The sequence below is a fragment of the Leptodactylus fuscus genome, chromosome 9 (genome assembly GCF_031893055.1).
Source record: "Leptodactylus fuscus isolate aLepFus1 chromosome 9, aLepFus1.hap2, whole genome shotgun sequence".
In the NCBI taxonomy this organism is placed as follows: Eukaryota; Metazoa; Chordata; class Amphibia; order Anura; family Leptodactylidae; genus Leptodactylus; species Leptodactylus fuscus.
In genome coordinates, this window is record NC_134273.1 from 53,986,372 (window position 1) to 54,006,928 (window position 20,557).

General features: G+C 42.1%; 1 protein-coding gene across 2 annotated transcripts in view; it reads left to right on the plus strand.

Moving 5' to 3' along the window:
- Positions 1–18,707, plus strand: part of C9H1orf21 (chromosome 9 C1orf21 homolog) — a 77,059-nt gene extending 58,352 nt beyond the window's left edge. Inside the window, exons 3-7 of one of the 2 annotated variants that reach the window (XM_075286722.1) lie at positions 1,973–2,067; positions 3,344–3,412; positions 16,035–16,111; positions 16,850–16,910; positions 18,160–18,707. In XM_075286722.1, the coding sequence (XP_075142823.1) occupies positions 1,973–2,067; positions 3,344–3,412; positions 16,035–16,111; positions 16,850–16,910; positions 18,160–18,198 (341 nt within the window). In that variant the 3' untranslated portion in view covers positions 18,199–18,707. The remainder of the gene's footprint in view (positions 1–1,972; positions 2,068–3,343; positions 3,413–16,034; positions 16,112–16,849; positions 16,911–18,159) is intronic. The other variant, XM_075286723.1, reaches the window with a different exon arrangement.
- Positions 18,708–20,557: the final 1,850 nt, after the last annotated feature.

Genomic DNA, 20,557 nt, shown 5'->3' on the forward strand with positions numbered 1-20,557 from the left:
ATGCCCCCTTAGTAGGTGTTTGTTGCCATAATAATGACTGGATGTTTTACGGTCTGTGGTAAGGAGCCTCACATAAGAGGTGGATATTGGGCTGGTGCCTAACTGGGGTGTATATGATCTGGGTGTGAATAAGTTCACAGAACTCTTACACTTTTATTTAAAAATCTAAAATAAGGCTTTGTTTGCATTTTTATATGATTTTTTTTTTATGTGTTTTGGTATAGTAACTAGAGATGAGCGAACAGTGTTCTATCGAACACATGTTCGATCGGATATCAGGGTGTTCGCCATGTTCGAATCGAATCGAACACCGCGTGGTAAAGTGCGCCAAAATTCGATTCCCCTCCCACCTTCCCTGGCGCCTTTTTTGCACCAATAACAGCGCAGGGGAGGTGGGACAGGAACTACGACACCGGGGGCATTGAAAAAAATTGGAAAAAGTCATTGGCTGCCGAAATCAGGTGACCTCCATTTTAGACGAATAGTGGATTTCAAATCCGGGTCATATGAGAATGTGAACTTTGTGACTATGAGACAGGGATAGCTGTACAGGCAGGGATAGCTAGGGATAACCTTTATTTAGGGGGGAATGTTATTAAAAATAACTTTTTGGGGCTCTATCGGGTGTGTAATTGTGATTTTTGTGAGATAAACTTTTTCCCATAGGGATGCATTGGCCAGCGCTGATTGGCCGAATTCCGTACTCTGGCCAATCAGCGCTGGCCAATGCATTCTATTAGCCCGATGAAGTAGAGCTGAATGTGTGTGCTAAGCACACACATTCAGCACTGCTTCATCACGCCAATACAATGCATTAGCCAGTGCTGATTGGCCAGAGTACGTAATTCGGCCAATCAGCGCTGGCTCTGCTGGAGGAGGCGGTTCTAAGGTCGGACCTGAATGGAGACTGGTGTGGAGCGATCTTAGACTCCGCCTCCTCCAGCAGAGCCAGCGCTGATTGGCCGAATTCCGTACTCTGGCCAATCAGCACTGGCTAATGCATTGTATTGGCGTGATGAAGCAGTGCTGAATGTGTGTGCTTAGCACACACATTCAGCTCTACTTCATCGGGCTAATAGAATGCATTGGCCAGCGCTGATTGGCCGAATTCCGTACTCTGGCCAATCAGCGCTGGCCAATGCATTCTATTAGCGTGAACTGAGTTTGCACAGGGGTTCTAGTGCACCCTCGGCTCTGCTACATCAGATTGCTACATCTGATGTAGCAGTGCCGAGTGTGCATCAGATGTGTAGTTGAGCAAAACTGACTCAGCACTGCTAAGTCTCTGCATTCGCATAGGAATGCATTGGCCAGCCTTCGGCCAATCAGCGCTGGCTCTGCCGGAGGAGGCGGAGTCTAAGGTCGGACCTGAATGGAGACTGGTGTGGAGCGATCTTAGACTCCGCCTCCTCCAGCAGAGCCAGCGCTGATTGGTCGAGTTCCGTACTCTGGCCAATCAGCACTGGCCAATGCATTTCTATGGGGAAAAGTTAGCTTGCGAAAATCGCAAACTGACAGGGATTTCCATGAAATAAAGTGACTTTTATGCCCCCAGACATGCTTCCCCTGCTGTCCCAGTGTCATTCCAGGGTGTTGGTATCATTTCCTGGGGTGTCATAGTGGACTTGGTGACCCTCCAGACACGAATTTGGGTTTCCCCCTTAACGAGTTTATGTTCCCCATAGACTATAATGGGGTTCGAAACCCATTCGAGCACTCGAACAGTGAGCGGCTGTTCGAATCGAATTTCGAACCTCGAACATTTTAGTGTTCGCTCATCTCTAATAGTAACATATTCTGAACCCATGATCAGTCAAACCATATTCATTGTGACTCTGTTATGAAGCCAGATTGTAAATGAAAGCAATGCTAAAAAGACACACAAGTATTTGCAATCCTATCCAACGTGCTTTAGATCATAATTTTGTGTCCCAAGAGATTGCTTTAAATTTATTTTTTTTTTCGATCACAGATGAATACAGGATCAAACCAGTTGAAGAAGTCAAATACATGAAAAATGGGGATGAGGAAGAGCAGAAAATTGTTCAGAAGAACCAAGAAAATTTGGTAAGCATTTACTGGGTTAGACTAGTTAAAGGGATTTATCGGGCATTTCATATTGATCTCCCATTCTTATCAGTTCCCTGTCAATATCAGATCATTGTGAGTCATCTGCTTGGGAACTGAACTGCAGTAATGTGGATCCGCCACTACACAGTGGACGCAGTATTCTACAACTGTATCCACTGTATATAGCTCTGGCATCTGCAGCTTTCTATATCAGCTGACAAGTGAAGTTGCTGACTGTCTGATGTCCACCAATCTGATATTGATGCCTGGAAAACCTATTTAAGGACTCCAATTTCTCATTACCTTAATGTATGGTGTAAGGTGTTTGTAACCTGCTGTTGGCATATTACTAAACCGTAATTTCCACTAGACTCTACTATCTTCTGTAGTCCCTTAAAGTTGAATAGTGCAGTAGTGGAAATACGTAATCGCAACTTCATTCAAACAGACACAAGACCTCTGTTCACAGGACCCAGTGGGGGTCCTTTCGTGGGCTCTCTGTACCCTTCCCATCCCCCTGAATGTTTCATCCATTTTAATGCCTTGTAGTTTAAATCTTTTTCGATGCGTACAACATTTCTGAACAGTTAGAGATTATCAACTCTTAAAGAATTGTTAACTTATCCCTAAGACAGGTCACCATTTTTAAGTTGGCAGGGGTCTGACTGCTGCAACAACTCATAACCACCACTACGAAAGAGACTGCAAGTCAGAACTGCAAACCCTCTGCATATAATCAATGCAGGGAGCAAGGGTCAGGTAAAAAAGCCACCAATTCTAGAACAGTGGATAACCCTTTAAGGCTAAGGCCCCAAAGGGTGACCTGCAGTTATAAAGCGCTGCAGGAAAAACCGTGGCAGGAACACATCGCACAGAGCTTTAAACAGAGAGTTCGCTGAGTTTTCTTCCGCAGATTTTCTGTTACGATTATATCTACGGGAAGCCACCGGCGTTTCCGTAGATATAATTGACATGCTGTGATTTCTAAACCCACGCCGGTTTTGGAAATTGCAGCGTGTCCGCGTTGCAGTTTTTACCACAAGGTGAGCATTACTGTAAAATGCTGCAAAAGCTGCATATAATAAGCAGAGTATGAGAAGTGTTTTTTAGGTTGTTTTTTTTGTTTTTTTAAACATGATTTTTGTACATACAATATTGATTTATGGAAAATGGTTTAATAGAAAAATTAAAGTGTATCTATGTCCATTGCTTATGGGGTGATAGTGCGTGCTGTCAGGAATTAGAATTAGAGCCAAACATCTCTTTATACTAGGCCATTGCTACAGTGGATGAGCCATGCCAAATCCAGCAGCAATATACAGCAGACATGAATGAAGAGCAGGTATGTATGCATTACATATTGACTGGCATATCTGCAATGTGTGCAGTGTTTGAAAGACCATTTACAGATTTTGTGAGTCTTGTAGTTTGATCATGTGATGTGAATATCAGTATGAACGCCACAAGCGGTGGCTAACTACACATTTCTATATGTAGAACAAGAAGCATCAGTGAACACTCTCCATTAGTTATTCTGTAAGGTCTATCGATAAAACAATTCAATGGCATCAGGTCAGTGATGTCTCTACTAAATGGAAAAATTCTGAGATCTAAGGTATTTGACACTGGTGGGGGATGTGACTTTTCATCCCCTCTTTCTTATACATAAGCATCATGAGGCTTCATGGCACCAATTTTCCTTCTTGTTAACTGACGCAAAGTTGGGTAGTAACATTAGATGGCAAGAAAAGGTCAGAAAATTATATAAAAATAATGAATTAAGGTCAAACCATCTCTCTGTAGGTAACAGATTAAAGGGAGTCCACCACCTCCACCAAACATACTCTACTGCCAACAAATCACTACAGAGTTACATTACAGGGATAAACATACCTTATGTAGGTCACTTTTATAGATTTGGAGAAAAAAAACTTATGGACATCTTATACAAATGAGGTAGTTGTGCACTGGGGTAAATGGAATACTAATAGACCTAAATAGATCTCTCTGCTTGCTCCCAACTCTTGTCAAAGCTTGCTTGATTTGCATTTTCAGGGTTCTGTGAAAGCTGGGAATACTCCATAGCATGTGGGGCTGTAATAGAAAATACTGAATACTACATTTATCTAGTTAAATCCTACCCCTTGCCATGTAATTGTGCTATATAATGTCAGATGTGCATTTCAAGATCACGGGGAAGCTTGACAGCACAACAGGTAATGCTGCATTAGGCTGGGGCCCACATGGTGGAATCGCCGTGGCAAAAACTGTAGAGTTTTATAGCCTGTGCAAAGAGGATGGGATTCTAGCAAATTCCATCCACACAAAAATATGCACAGTGGAAATGCAGTGATTTCCAAAACTGTTCTGTTGCATGTGAATTCTACCTACAGAAACGCCGGCGATTTCCCTGTAGTTATAAAAACCTTCCCTTTTGAGAAGTGTTTTATCGTGCAGTGCTTTTTCGCTGCGTGGGGGTCTTAGCCTCAGAGACTACTGAGTATTGAATACACCAAAGTAAACCCTCCTCCTTGCTCCATAATTGTTCATTAAACTTGACAGATGTCTTTGAGGAACTTTGAGAGTTCCAAGAAAGTTGGGTAACATACCTGTTAGTACTGTAATATAGATTGCTGCAGAAGCAAAATCTACCTATATAACGCTCTTTTTAGTTTATGACACCGCTAGCTAATCCTGCCTTTCTGTAATCTGGGAAAGCCAGGTCCACATCTGCGCTTCGGTTTCCTTTTGGGAAGTCCACTTGGGGACACCCTGAATTGAAACCTATCCGCATATTTAAAAAAAAAAAAAAAAAAGCGGTTACCTAAGGAAACACATGGACACGTAGACTATAATGGGGGTCTGTGTGGGTTCTGCATGAAAAATGCAGAGAGAAAAGTGCTGCTTGTAGGACTTTTCTCTCTGCATATTTCATGAGGATAGTTGAACGGAATGACCCGAACGCAGATGAGAACTGGGCCTTAATCCTCCCCTCTCCCTGGTGTAATTCATGCTCTGGAGCTGCATGGTCTCTATTGATCTAACGAAGTGCTTTGAGTATAATATAGTAAATGGGAGCCAAGCCCTGCCCCCTCCCAAAATTCCTGAGAAGCCATATTAGTGCTTATAATGGCACAAAGGCAGTTAGCAGTGTCTACCTTATCTGTTTAAGATTTCTGCAGCCGTTTAGCAGTTAATCTTGAAGACCTGGCAAGAGATGAACTATATCCTGCAGCTTTTTGTTTTTATTCTTGGTCTTTTGGGGTTTAGTCTCCCTTTAAGGAAGTGCTTTGACTTTGAGTGAAATGTCCACCCTCTTCATTTCTCTCAGCACATCTACATTTCTTGGATGAGCAGGATCTCTGCAATCTTTACTGAACTTTATCTTCTACCGATTAAAGTGCAAGGTTAGGAGCAATAGTGGTTTTGACAAAAGAAGCAAGGAAAAAGGTGAGGAGGCATCAAAAGCCCATGGAGGTTAATTGAGGGCACATTTTAAAAAAAATCTTTAAGATAGAAAGATCAAAGGAAATGAGATCTAGAGGTAACTATTGGGATATTGTCCATTACTGCTGAAAGTTAGATGAGAAACGCAGAACTTGAGGTCAAGTCATAACCCTGGAACTGATGTTTTTAAAGCCCATTTCTGAAGCAAAGTATTTTCTATTTCTCTACAAAACTGTGCGAACTATTAAAGGGAGTCTGTCATGTGGAAAATGCCATAGCAATAATAGTGCCCTTAATAGGAGCAGAAACCTACCTTTGTACATGAAGCAAATCAGAGCTAAGTAAATCAGCCTGCTGCGGACAATGACCATTACATACATAATATATTATATCAATAAAAATCCGTCACAGGAAAATCTTGTTTGGATAAGGGGGGGGGGGGGGTCCTCTTAAAGATGGTGGGACTTCATCTATTGTACTTTATACAGTATAATACTAAACTTCTCCTTTAGGTTTATCTGTGTTGTGTACTAGATTTTCTGAAGACTGAGGATATATACACAACCATTACCATTTTATAATGGCCATCACTCAGATGCAAATCTGACTATAAAAACATACCCATTGCCTTTTTTTTTTTTTTTTTTTTTTTTTTTTTAATCGGCTGACCACTTTTTCTGTCCATCAAAAAAATGGAAACACGAATTCACATATTCAGCCTTGTTGTTTTTATCCCCTTTAGCCAATGGTGTATATGTAGAGCGGCTGTATGGAAGCGGATATACACAGCGGATGCCAGCAGTATAATACAGTCAACACCTGCCGCTAACTGGCGTGATCAGTGTTAACACCTTAGATGCCGCAGTTAAACACGTCCGTTGCATCTGAAGTGTGCCATACTTTACTGATCACTGTCCTCCAGAACATTATCGGAGGGCAGCGATCGGTTGCCATGACAGTCAAGAGCCTATTGAAGGTTCCTAGGCTTGTCATTACCATAAATCAAAGAGGGATACATTACTTGAAGCTAAATGGTGTCAGTGAAAGGTGCAATGACCAAATTAAAATTCAACATTTATAAATGTATAAAATAAGGAAATCCAAATGAACAAAACAGAAAAAGTTGTGATGGATAGATCTCCAATACATTCCTTTTTAACCTATATTCAATTGAATACACTACAAAGACAAGATATTTAATGTTCAAATGGATAAACGTTATTATTATTATTATTATTATTTTATTTTTAAACAAATATTCACTCATTTTGCATTTGATGCCTGCAACATGTTCCAAAAAAAGCTTGGACAGCGCAACGAGAGACTGGGAAAGTTGAGGAATGCTCAAAAACCATTTGTTTGGAGCACTCCAGAGGTGAACAGGTTAATTGTTGAGTGTCATGATTAGTAAAAAGGGAGCATCCCTGAAAGGCTCAGCCATTCACAAAGTGGTGAACCTCGCCCCATCCTTGCTTGTGAGCAAATGTCCAACAGTTTAAGAACAATGTTTCTCAACGTACAATTGCAAGGAATTTAGGGATTTCATCATCCACTGTCCATAATATCAACAAAAGATTCAGAGAATCTGGACAACTCTCTGCAAGTAAGCAGCAAGGCCAAAAAACAACATTGAATGCCCATGACCTTCTATCCCTTAGGCGGCACTGCATTAAAAATCATTCTGTAATGGACATTACACACGGGCTCAGGAACAGTTCAGAAAACCATTGTCAGTGAACATCTACAAGTGCAAGTTAAAACTCTACCGTGCAAAGTGAAAGCCATATATCTTTAGCCATATATTTCCACACAAAGTGTAAACGTGTCCTATGGTCTGACCAGTCCACATTACAAATCGTTTTTGGAAATAATGGACATTGTGTCCTCCAGGCCAAAGAGGAAAACTACTGTCTGGATTACTATCAGCGCAAAGTTCAAAACTCAGCATCTCTGATGGTATGGGGATGTGTTATGGCCCATGGCATGGGAAACTTGCACATCTGAGAAGGCACCATTAAAGAGGACCTTTCATCAGATCGGGCACATGCAGTTTTATATACTGCACAGATTGGGAAAGCCGAGAGTGCGCAGAATTCAGCGCACTGTCAGCTTTCCAGCAGTATATAAAACTGCATGTGCCCGATCTGATGAAAGGTCCTCTTTAAAGGGGTTGTCCCATCACAAGGATCCTATCTATAATGCTTGTTAATGTGGATGTAAGACTTTTCCTAAATACATTGCTTCAGCAAAACTGCTTTGTCTGTCCACTATCTTACTTTATTCATTTTTTTTGTGGCCACAGCCCTGACTTAGCTGCTCCTGAGTCAAATGATGTATCTGCTGCTCTCAGGGGGGAGGGAGGAGGGGCTATGTGCATGGAGCCAGCCTGTGTTTCTAGCTAATCCTGTGTCTACACCATGTGACCTAGGTCCTGCACTCAGATAGAGGAGAGGAGCTGCTTTCATTTCTTCTGTTCTCCCAGTTATCAGGCTAGCTAATTCAGTTGTGTTCATTATGGCAGAGACAGGCAGTGTCTGTATGTAACACAGAATGGAGTTGCTGCTGCCTGTACTTCATAGTCCAATGTGGGTGGGCGGGGCTACACACGAATTTGGGGGCGGAGCTAAACGGCAGGTTGCCTGTGAAACCCCGCCCACCAAATGATGCAAGAAACCAGGAAGAAAGAAGATTTTACAAGAGTGAAGACTGCTGAGTATGTGAGGTGGGAATACCCCTTTAATGCTGAAAGGTACATACAGGTTTTGGATTTGCTGCCACACAAGTGACGTCTTTTTTAGGGACATCCCTGCTTATTTCATTAAGACAATGCCAAGCCACCTTCTACACATGTTACAACGGCATGACTTCATAGTGAAAGAGTGCGGGTACTAGACTGGCCCGCCTGCAGTCCAAACCTGTCTCCCATATAAAGCGCAAAATACAACAGAGACCCCGGACTGTGGAGCAACTGAAGTTGTACATCAAGTAAGAATGGGAAAAAATTCTATCTACAGAGCTTCAACAATTCATGTTCTCCATTCCCAAACGTGTTGTTAAACGGAAGGTGATTTAACACAGTTGTAAACATGGCTCAGGCCCAGCTTTTTTGGAACGTGTTTCAGACATCAAATTCAAACTGAATGAATATTTGCAAAAACAAATCAAGGTTTATCCATTTGAACATTACATATTTTGTCTTTGTAGTGTATTCAATTGAATATAGGGTGAAAAGGATTTGCAAATCATTGTATTTTGTTTTCATTTGTGTTTTACACAGCGTCCAAACTTCATTGGAATTGGGGTTGAAGAACAGGATTACAAAAAAGGGGGGTTCTGAGGACTAGGTGAATAAAGTTCTCAACCCAGGAGATGTAATTGTCTGGTAGATCCAGGAAAGTGAGGTGCCCCAGTGACTTGCAGATCCAGTTATTTGCTGCATCAGTGTTATACTCCTATGCCCCAACAGGATATACCCGGTAAAGAATTCTCTCTTGGAAGATGGGGAGGAAAAACCAGATATGAAAAATTGTCTCGGTCTTTAAGGGGTTAAAATGGCCATGTGATGGCTGTTTTTCACTGTTGTATGAATAAGGCCTTACAGTGACTGCCAGTTTCTCTCTTCCTCCACTAGATGGCACTGTGGTAATGCTGCATGGGCCTGGACTGTGCTTATGATTATAGTTTTATATCCAAAATAGTGACCCCTTTTTAGTTTACCTACTGTAATCTTTCAAGATAGTCAGGAATATCAAATGATACAAAAGTGACCATTGAATATAAAACATCTAGAAGCTAGGACAACAGTTATAAGTTACATAAATAAATCAACGTTGCTGAATGCAAAATGGAAGCACTGAATAAAGATCTAATCATAAGACCTATACCATAATGTATCTGCTCTGTAGGTAATAATATAATGATACCCATATTGATTCCTATTTACATAGGAAGTACTGTTGAGTGTTGGCAGCTGGATTTACCCCTTAAAGGAATCCTATCATTCAAACACATTTTTTTTCTCTCTAACACGATGAAATAGCCTTTAAGAAAGACTATTCGTCTCCTACCTTTCGATGTCTTCTCCGCGCCGCTGTTTGCTTGAAATCCCAGTTTTTGTCGTTATGCAAATGGTTCTCTATAAGGATGCAGCCCAAGAATTATTTTTAATTTTTTCATCATCTTATTTGAAAGGCCATTATTCTTTTCTTTTATGTTGGTATAGCTATATGTGTGTCCCCCTCTCCTTCATAATTGGCTTAAAGGAAACTTGTCATCATGAAAATTCTGTGTAGCAAAATGCCTAAGGAAGAGTAATTGAGTCTAGTGGGAGGTACTACCCGAGTTGTTGATCCATTTTAGGACCACCTATTGGACTCCATTACTCATTCTAAGCCTAGAAAGAACAGATAAATGTCAGATTACGGAATCTTTTCCTACAAAACTATATCTCAATCTGCTCTGCACCCCCCGCTCTGACTGTCTGCAGATTAGACTGCATTTTTATGGTGATAGGATCCCTTTAAGCAGCTGGGATGGGTGTTCTCATCACCCCAACTATTGCAGTGGGCGCCTAGCTGTCAGGCTCTTGTGGTGATTCTATTGTTTCGATCACCAGCCACGCATGTATGTGAGAATGGATTCCCTGACATACATGTATGCAGAAATACACAAAGCGGTTAGAACTGGGTTAGATTTGCTGCCCATAACACCAATGATATCACAAGTCACTCGTTTAACTTCCATTCATATACAGCTATCGTTGTGAATATGAAAAAAACAAAACAAATGATTCAATCATTGACCAGCGAGTGTTTGCCCTTTTGTCAGATGATCTATGTGCATGTTTAGATGAGGCAACAATTGGGAATAACTATTTCTACAGTCATTCAGTCAATCATTGCCCTTAAAGGAGTTTTCAGGTAAAAGTTATGATTAAAAAATACCCTGCAGGAAAGTTGATGCTTACTGATACTTACCCAGGTCCCCTCTGGTCTTCTAGTTCCTTGTGTCCTGACTCACAGATGAAACACTGGAGATGCCCACTCAGCCAATCACTGACTGTGGGATCAAGGATGAGCAGCCATCTCCAGTAACTTCCTTTGTTTGAAGGTACTAAAATGTAGAGCTTAGTGGAGACCTAAGCAGCCTCTGAACTGGAGTATAGCTATATATATATATATATATATATATATATATATATATATATATATAATATATATATATATATATATACTGTGTGTGTATGTGTGTGTGTGTGTATATATATATATATATATATATATATATATATATATATATATATGTATATAGGGCCGGCGTCAGCGCACGGCATAGTCGGGCAAGTGCCGGGGCCCACAGAGCCTCTGGGGGCCCCCCGGCACTTGCCCGCCCCAGCACTTGCCTGTCCCGATTTCAGCACATCGGCGTCCGACGGACGCCGATGAGCTGAATACATAGACGATTAAAGCAGGAACTGTGAGCGCAGCTCCTGCTTTAAAGTCGCGGCCCGGCTTGCGTGTGTAGGCGCGATGACGTCATCACATCGCGCTTACACACGCACGCCGGGCCGCAGCTTAAAGCAGGAGCTGCGCTCACAGTTCCTGCTTTAATCGTCTATGTGACTGGAGTGAGAGAGCGGAGAGAGGAGCGTCGGGGGAACGATGGAAGGTGAGTGTGAGTGTAAGTGTTTGTTTTTTATTATATTAAGGTGGAACATAATGAAGGGGGCCTATGAAACTGGGGGGCAAATGAAGGGGAGGGAACGGCATGACACTGGGGACAGAGAAGGAGGGGGCCCAATGAAACTGGGGGGCAAATGAAGGGGAGGGGGGGAACGGCATGACACTGGGGCAGATGGGGGGGTGGAACAGCATGACACTGGGGCAGAGACGGGGGACATGAAACTGTGGGCAGATGAAGGGGGAGAACGTGATGAAACTGGGGGCAGAGGTGGAGGGGGGGGACATGAAACTGGGGGCAGAGGAAAGGTGTATATGAAACTGGGGGAGAGATGGAGGGGGGGGCATATCATTTACGGGTGACTGTAGGAGGATTATACTCTGTGGGAGCACATGATAAATGAATGAGTGGGTGGAGCCAACATAACAGTGGGTGGGGCTAAATTTCCCACGGCACACATTTTGTCCCTCTTTTGGTTCTTCAAAAGTTGGGAGGTATGGGTACAGGGGGAAATAGAAAGATGTTAGAGGGTGGACACGGGGGGGGGGGGGGGGGGGGGATTGTTGGGACATCGGGTGTGCGGCACTGTGGAGCGTGCCGCACATTTTTCCCCTCTTTCTATTCTTTAAAAGTTGGGAGGTATGGCGTTGGTTACGTCACTTGCTTCATCTGCAACGCACAGTGTCTCGACTCCCCTGCCTCCTTTACAAGGGGGCCCACTGAGGCTCTGTCGCCCAAGGGCCCATAAAAACCTGGAGCCGGCCCTGTGTGTGTATATATGTATGTATGTGTATATATATATATATATATATATATATATATATATATATATAATATTTCTACAGCCTGCTTGAGTACTTTTTACCAGGGACATGTTGGTTGGTACAAATATTAAACACTTAGAAGTCCAGTTAGTTCATCAAAAAAACGTGTAGGGTTTGTGCCCTTGTGGAATCTAGAGGATGGTGAGATGTCCATTGGTAGGAAAATACATATGAACAAATGGGTCAGTGATGAATTTGGATGCAAAAGTCCATCCTAAACCTTTTACATCAGGCGGTTGACAGTAACTATCAGCTGTGAGCATGAGATCTCACTATTTGCCAAAGGAACTAACACATGTTATCAAGATAGCTGCATATGTCCCCCACCTCTGCATAAAAGCCTGTTATATCTACATTCTGTGACCCCTCCTCGCAGGGCCGCCATCAGGAATTTTGGGGCCCCATACAGCCTAAGTGTCTGCCCCCCCCCCATTTTAAAACTACCTTATTTTGCGTCATACCAATTCTGTATTACATTTCCCTTTATTTAGCAGCATTACAAGGCTTAATCAGATTCTATTTGCAGGTAAAATCTGCTAAGTGTGACAGCGCCTATAGAGAGCCAACACCATTTATAAGAGCCCTCTTAATAAATCCTCAGGGCTTTTTCACATTGCGTTTTTGGCCTCCCTTTGCCAGGATACATTGGTAACCAGTCAGAATCAGCTGTCAGCTTATCCCTGCACGAAGAACTGGCCAATAAAAAAAAAAGGGGGGGCCTGCAGTTCTCCGTGCAGGGATAAGTGGGGAGCTGATTGTGACTGGTTACCAACGGATCCCGGCAAGGGAGGCCAAAAACGAAATGTGAACACTCCTTTAAAGTGAAAGTCCCACCCCCAAACAGGCTGCTATGCTAGTAGTATAGCGGCCTACATCATTATTAATAAAAAGCACACATACCTTTGGAGGGATTGTGTGCTTTGTAGTTCTCCAGCTAAAAACGCATATATTATATATTATTGCCCCAGTTCCCTCTCCACAGTGCCGCACACCCGACGTCCCAACAATCCCCCCCCCCCGTGTCCACCCTCTAACATCTTTCTATTTCCCCCTGTACCCATACCTCCCAACTTTTGAAGAACCAAAAGAGGGACAAAATGTGTGCCGTGGGAAATTTAGCCCCACCCACTGTTATGTTGACTCCACCCACTCATTAATTTTTCATGTGCCCGCACACTGTATAATCCTCCTACAGTCACCCGTAAATTAAATGTCCCCCTCTCTCTCCCCCAGCTTCATATACACCCTTCATCTGCCCCCAGTTTCATGTCTCCCACTCCATCTCTGCCCCCAAATTCATGTCCCCCCTCCATCTCTGTCCCCAGATTCATATCCCCCATTTCTGCGCACAGTTTCATGTCCCCCATCTCTGCCCCCAAATTCATGTCCCCCCTCCATCTCTGCCCCCAGTTTCATGTCCCCTCCATCTCTGCCCCCAGTTTCATGTCCCCTCCATCTCTGTCCCCAGATTCATGTCCCCCATTTCTGCCCACAGTTTCATGTCCCCCATCTCTACCCCCAGATTCATGCTCCCAGATTCATGTCCCCCATCTCTGCCCCCAGATTCATGTCCCCTCCGTCTCTGCCCCCAGATTCATGTCCCCTCCGTCTCTGCCCCCAGATTCATGTCCCCTCCGTCTCTGCCCCCAGATTCATGTCCCCTCCGTCTCTGCCCCCAGATTCATGTCCCCTCCGTCTCTGCCCCCAGATTCATGTCCCCTCCGTCTCTGCCCCCAGATTCATGTCCCCTCCGTCTCTGCCCCCATTGTCATGTCGTCCTCTCCATCTCTGCCCCCAGTGTCATGCCGTCCTCTCCATCTCTGCCCCCATTGTCATGTCGTCCTCTCCATCTCTGCCCCCAGTGTCATGCCGTCCTCTCCTTCATCTGCCCCCAGTTTCACGTTCCACATTACACTGACTTACCTTCTCCTTCGTTCCCCCGCTGCTCTCTGCACGCCTCTCTTACTGGCGCACAGTTGTAGACGCGATGTGATGTCATCACATTGCATCTACACTGCCATTAGGCGGCGTTTGCGCGCGAAGGAAGGAGCTGACCTGTGTCAGCTCCTTGCTTCAGCCGCGTATGTCTTCAACTCAGATCTGCGCCAAAACCGGGCGCCCCCCCCCACACACACACACTTTTCAATTTGGCCGGGCCCCTGACGCCAGTAGCAGTAGTACTGGCCTATCGGCGGCCCTGCCTCCTCGTGTCCTCCAACCACGGTCAGGCTGTATTATCAACATCACTTCGCACAGAGAACTAAATGATCCTGCAGTTTTGTTTCTTCCTTTTTAGTTGCTATTAGAGATGAGCGCGTACTGTTCGGATCAGCTGATCCGAACAGCACGCTCGCATAGAAATGAATGGACGTAGCCGGCACGCAGGGGGTTAAGCGGCTGGCCGACGTCAAAGCGGAAGTACCAGGTGCATCCATTCATTTCTATGGAGCGTGCTGTTCAGATCGGCTGATCCGAACAGTACTCGCTCATCTCTAGTTGCTATGACTCCTAGTATCTCTATCTGCCATGAGCTTGTATATGTTTCTCTCTTGCTATATACTACTTTACTATCCATGATGCTGTATCACACTGAATTTCCCCATTGTGGGACTATTATAAAGGATTATCTTATCTTAATTCCATTTGGAAGAATCCAATATTTATAAAGAAGTATCAAAGTTACTCTTGGTAGAAAATGAGTTTCTCCTCTAACATAATCTCCCCTTAAAATATAGAGAGATGGAAGTCTGTTTATTTATATGAAGGGATGTATCACATGCAGATATTATGTATGCTTAAAATAAAATACAATGATTTGTAGGATTCAGTGTTGGTCAATTTGGTGATTGTAGTGAAATAGATTATGGCATTTTTATTTGCATATTAGGCCTTGTAATAAGGTCCATTTTTTTCTAGTTTGTACCAAACACAATAATATTATACTTTTAAGTCCTATGTCGGTTTGATTATTTTTTTTTCTTTAACTGTAAATTTGTTTTATAGTTCACAATATAGTAACAAATAAATGATGAATTCAAAACTACACAGGATAAATATAATAAAATGGAAAACCAATAAGAGGGGCAAAACAGATAAAACACCAGGACAAGGAAGATGAGGGGAAGGAGGTCAGAAATTGTGCAGCACACAATAAGTATCCCATGGGGACCAGATTGCATCAAAAGCCACCACCGTACTATTTAGGCTTGCCGTCAGTATTCCACGTTCTGGATGTTCTTTACTTGGGCAAGGAGGTCATGAGTGGATTGGGGGATAATTGATTTCCAATGAAATGCTATAAGGGAGGATGACTGAGGACGGGAGGAAGCATGGAAATACGAAATGGCCGTTGTCTATACAGTTTGTGTCTGTGGCATATTTTTGATGTTTGTCCTGCAGTGAGCTATTAATAAAGAACAAAAAAGTTTTTAGAGAAACGCGAGTGCCGCTTCGCTTTCTACTATCTTACACGTATAGGAGATTTAACTGCATTACTGAGATGAAGGAAGTGTTTGGCAGATTTCTAACCATCTGTCTCGTGGCAAGTTAAGCAAATGGATGATGGGGTCCAACGGTACCGATTATAGAAAGAGGTTGTCTGCAATAGTTTTAACTCCCCTCCAATAGCCTCATATCAGGGGGTAGTCCTGGAATATCAGATTGATTTGTGGATTTCTGTATGTAAGGCTCCATGCACACAAATGAGTACTTTGTCAGTGTTTTTAACTGCTATCACACTGACTCATTAATATCTTATTTCAGCGTACCTACACCCATGTATTATCAAGGGTCTCTGTAGGGGGCCATGAGCCCATGGACAAAACTCAAGACTCCTTTTGCTGTACTGTTCTCTCGGCCAGGCTTATTAATGAAATGAGTGGGTCCCTGGAGGGTAGCGCACAGTTATCATCTATGTGCCACTTTCTCATGGACCTGTATGCATGTAGCTTGTGTGTCAGTACTGTGTACTAAACAATTATACATGCAAATACAATTGTATTTCTTGCATCCTAGGAGAAAAGTGCCACTCATAACGCTCGACCTAGAAATAACACTGAAGCTCCAGGACCAGGGCAAAACCATCGACTAAAGTAAGCTACAAGCTGCATTTAACACGTTGGGAGTCGAGCCTTTTTTTTTTTTTTTTTTTTTTTTAATACATAGTTTCTAGAACCCTCTACTGTACATCCATAATTCCCCAATTTCATATACAAAGAAACTAAATGGCATCTTTAAGTCTAGTTGCATTAATATTACCTGCTTGTGAACACTGCAGAAAATCTATAGAATTCAAGTGTTGTGTTTGTATCATATCAGGTAACAGCTGAAGGCATAGAAACCCCTAGAATGTAATTTGTTGTAGCTCTCAGATTATCCACCATTGGATGTATGGGATTCAGAGTGTACAAGCCTCAGATTATTATTTCTCTTCCCGATACATTTTTCACAATGCAACCTAGACCATGTGGATGATCTGTCACCACTGAATCCATGAATGGTGAATTTACATAATTCCAACTGACTTTATGCTACAGATCTTATTTTATCTTGTGCAATCTTGTACAAATTTAATGTGTTCCATACAAATAACCTGCATCAAAGCCAGTATATGTCAATTTGGCTTTACTATTTATCTACAGGAATCGTACCCGTGCTTGATTTTATTCACCCAATGCTTTTAACTGAATATAAAGTTGGGATGGCAAATATTTGTGTCCAGAACTATGTATAAGATTCTCATGTGGACTCAATTGTTCCTATATAAAGAAATGATTTTGATTATTTATTGTGACATAATCCAGTAATTTTTTTTTTTTTTTTTTTTTTAGCATACACATCTCTGAAAGTCAGCAGGAGTTTTTCAGAATGCTGGATGAAAAAATTGAAAAGGTAAATTTAAGATTTAAAAAAAAAAAATTCCAATAGAATAGTATGTTAGTAACTGGAGGAAAATGTTGTTCTGATACCTTCAAACAGATGTGAGTGGTAGGGTAGTAATGTATCTGATAAAACCGATGAACATAAGAGTGAACTATAGGCAGCATTTATAGGGAAACGTTCTCATGGCACACCACTAGCTTAACCACACAGTTAAGCACAATTCTGGATTGACACACAATGCAAGTCAATATACAGAATAGTATATAGGATTACCTGTCTAAAACCCCCATGAAATACATCTGATGCTTGTATTGTCTGCTACTATGTCGGAACAACTACAGTATACCAAATCATTCTGGAATCCTGACTAGACAGTGCCTGGCTTAAGAACAAGTTGACACTGTAACTTACATAGGACTAGAGATGAGCGAGTACTGTTCGGATCAGCCTATCCGAACAGCACGCTCGCATAGAAATGAATGGACGTAGCCAGCACGCAGGGGGTTAAGCGGCCGGCCGCCGTCAAAGCGGAAGTACCAGGTGCATCCATTCATTTCTATGGAGCGTGCTGTTCGGATCGGCTGATCCGAACAGTACTCACTCATCTCTACATAGGACTGCTTTACATGAATAGAGAGACAGCAGTCCTATGTAACATGAAGGAAGAGGCAGCAGACCTATGTGAATAACGTTACAGTGTCAGTCTGATACTGTGTCTTATATAGGACTCTCCCTTTAACACAAAGCAGTCCTGTATCTGCTTTACATGGAAGGAGAGATGAGGGAATCATCTTGGGTTAATCAAGATTCAATCCAAAGTTTCAGATTCTACCAAGTCTAAAACATTTGCAAACTGTTTCGGACGAACCATTCAAAATGGCCAATAGCGACTTAACGCGTAAAAAGACGGCCACCGTTTATCTGACACCACTTACTTCAGCTGACTCCATTTATATAATAGGGCTACTTATAGATATTTTTCAAGGGACACTTTCATGTCCTAATCCGCTTCTGGATTTATGATCATAAATCGTCAGTGTTGTGACTGGGACCTTTGCTCAGACCTCATAGTAACTGCCTACCCTACCTATGTGGCAGATGTGTCATTGTTTGGAGGACACCCCAAGCTTTCATAGTGTAAGCCTCAATAGACAAGATCATGGGTAATATAAATGTCCTAGATGAGATATATATGTATCTTGTACTAACATATATATGTATATAGATGTAAAACGGTTTCTTAATATTTGTTTTCAAGGGTCGTGACTATTGCTCAGAAGAGGAGGACATTACATGAGTGTCGTCTCCTGTAGAAAGTGTGTAAATATCTTTTATTATGTACTACCCACTGGATATTTTCTACCAAACAACCTATGAAAAGGAGATCTGAAATCATATGGCAGCAAAATGCAATGTTTTAACGTGAACTGATGATCTAAACTTCTTTTCATAAAGACTACAATACTGTATCTAGCAAATGCTTTTAATTCTCATAAACAAGGCTGTGTGACATCTGAAAATAAGCTGACCTACTGTAGCAGGAGATTTCTATGCTTCCAGATTGCTATTTAGCCCAGCGAACAGATAAGAGGGCACTGCACTGCTTGAGAGATTACAGGGGGCAGATCTGATGTTCTTCACTTGGTAGCGGTTTGGGGGATAGCTGCCTATTCTCTCTTCTCCCATAACAATGTCATGACATTCAGTCTACAATTTGTTGCACATATTAATGTCCATTTGAATATTTTCCCCATTTTTATATAATATATATTTTTATTTTACTAAAATAAATGTTTGTTTTCGGTTTGTTGTGCATTTTCATTGTGTACTGGAAAGACTTGTGCTTGAGTGTTGCCCGCGTACAAATAACAATTGGCTGTGGTTTTGATATTAACTGAACTGGGATCTCCATACTGTACATACTCTTCAGCACTCATAGACTAAAGACTTGATGTCCAAAAGCTAGATTGGGATCCCTTGTTGAACCCTCATCACTTATATGATAAAACCTAATGTAATGTCGTAAGATGCCAAATTACCATATAGTGTTAAATGTGGGCATTTCCAGTTATTTTGATACTGAACCCCTCCAATCCTTCCAATAAATTGCACTTGTATTGAAAATCTAGAATTCAGAAACAATTGCAACTATTTAATGGCCTCCAGAATGCTGATGACAAAGAAGACGGCATCAAACGATCTTGTATCACCACAAATAGCATATACGGTATTTCATATCTAGAGCTATTACATGTGAACATAAGCTCAGACATGGTTATAACCTCATCCGAGCATTTGACGTTATACACACTACTCTGTTATGAAAGTATGTGAGAAGGTAGAGACGTCTATCTGACCATGTAATGCCTTTATAATTCACAAGTCCTAATAAGATCATTCTCCTTTATCCTCAAAAATTGTTTAATTTTAAAGGGGTTTTCTGAGCAAATTATATTGCTGGATGGAGTTATTGCAGCTCGGCTTCCATCCACTTGGCATGTATGCTATATAGAGAACAGCGCTATCTGCTTCTCAGTATAACAGGGAGTTGCTCCGTATCTCTTTGGAGCAATGAGGGTGCTCAATTGCTCCAAAGGGCTCACTTATATAACCGCAAAAACTAGATCTCCGTGATGGAAGCATGGGGAAAACACTGTTAGATGAGGGTCACCTGGATCAAAATGTGGGGCTGGGTTCTGGTGACAAACCCCCAGGGTGACAGGATGGGCACAGAAGCTGCACTCTGTTAGAAAGTGGCGCCCTGTGATGTAATCGCTGTGTGTCAATGGCAGTTGGGAGCCATAGGTATGGCCTTAGCGCCTCTTAGTAACACATTACTGAAAAACAAAATCTGCGATGAAGGGATTACTGAGACAAAAGCACAAGAAAAGCTTCATACCATGTATCTGCTATAGTGTCTGTAGAGCAGGACGTATGTTCAACTTAATATTCATTCCCAAATGTGTCCTAAAAACTGACACGCTTATCTCTCCTACCAACTGAATCCAATTATAAAACATCTTTAATAAATGAATAGTATGGGTAAATACAGCTTAAGAAACGTGTTTCGTTCTCCATTTATCAAGCTGAGTTACTTTTTTATATATTAGTCTAAAGAGAGGGAAGGGGGAGGAGGGATCTGCTGGAAATCGCACACTGCAGCCGCTACATTCTACTATTCCGTGAGCCAGGTAGCTCTTTATACACGACTATTCTTCAATATAAGACACTAGCAATACACAGAAGGAGGCAATAAATCAACAGCCGCCTCCTACCCTCTCCATAGAGTTCTGTGTGAGGTGAGTACAGAGACAGTCTTATGTAAACACACTGTATGAGCAAAGATATGGAGGTCGTCCTACAGCCTAATCAGTGAAAAAGGAAACAAATTTCCTTTTTAAGATGTATCACAAAGTTTCTTATACTCACGTATAGCATTCAAGAATGAAAAGTTAATTGGAGATATGTGGTTTGCTGTAAGCAAATGCATAGTAAAGAATCAAGCCTCATCCACCATGCCGTAAATCACTGTGTACATTAGGTCCATAGATAGTGTTTGGGGAAAATCAGATTCATTCTTGTTTTTAAGAACTACAGTACATGGCCCATATTACAGTATTGTGAATTTGCTGTTATAGAAGGAAGTAGACTGTGCA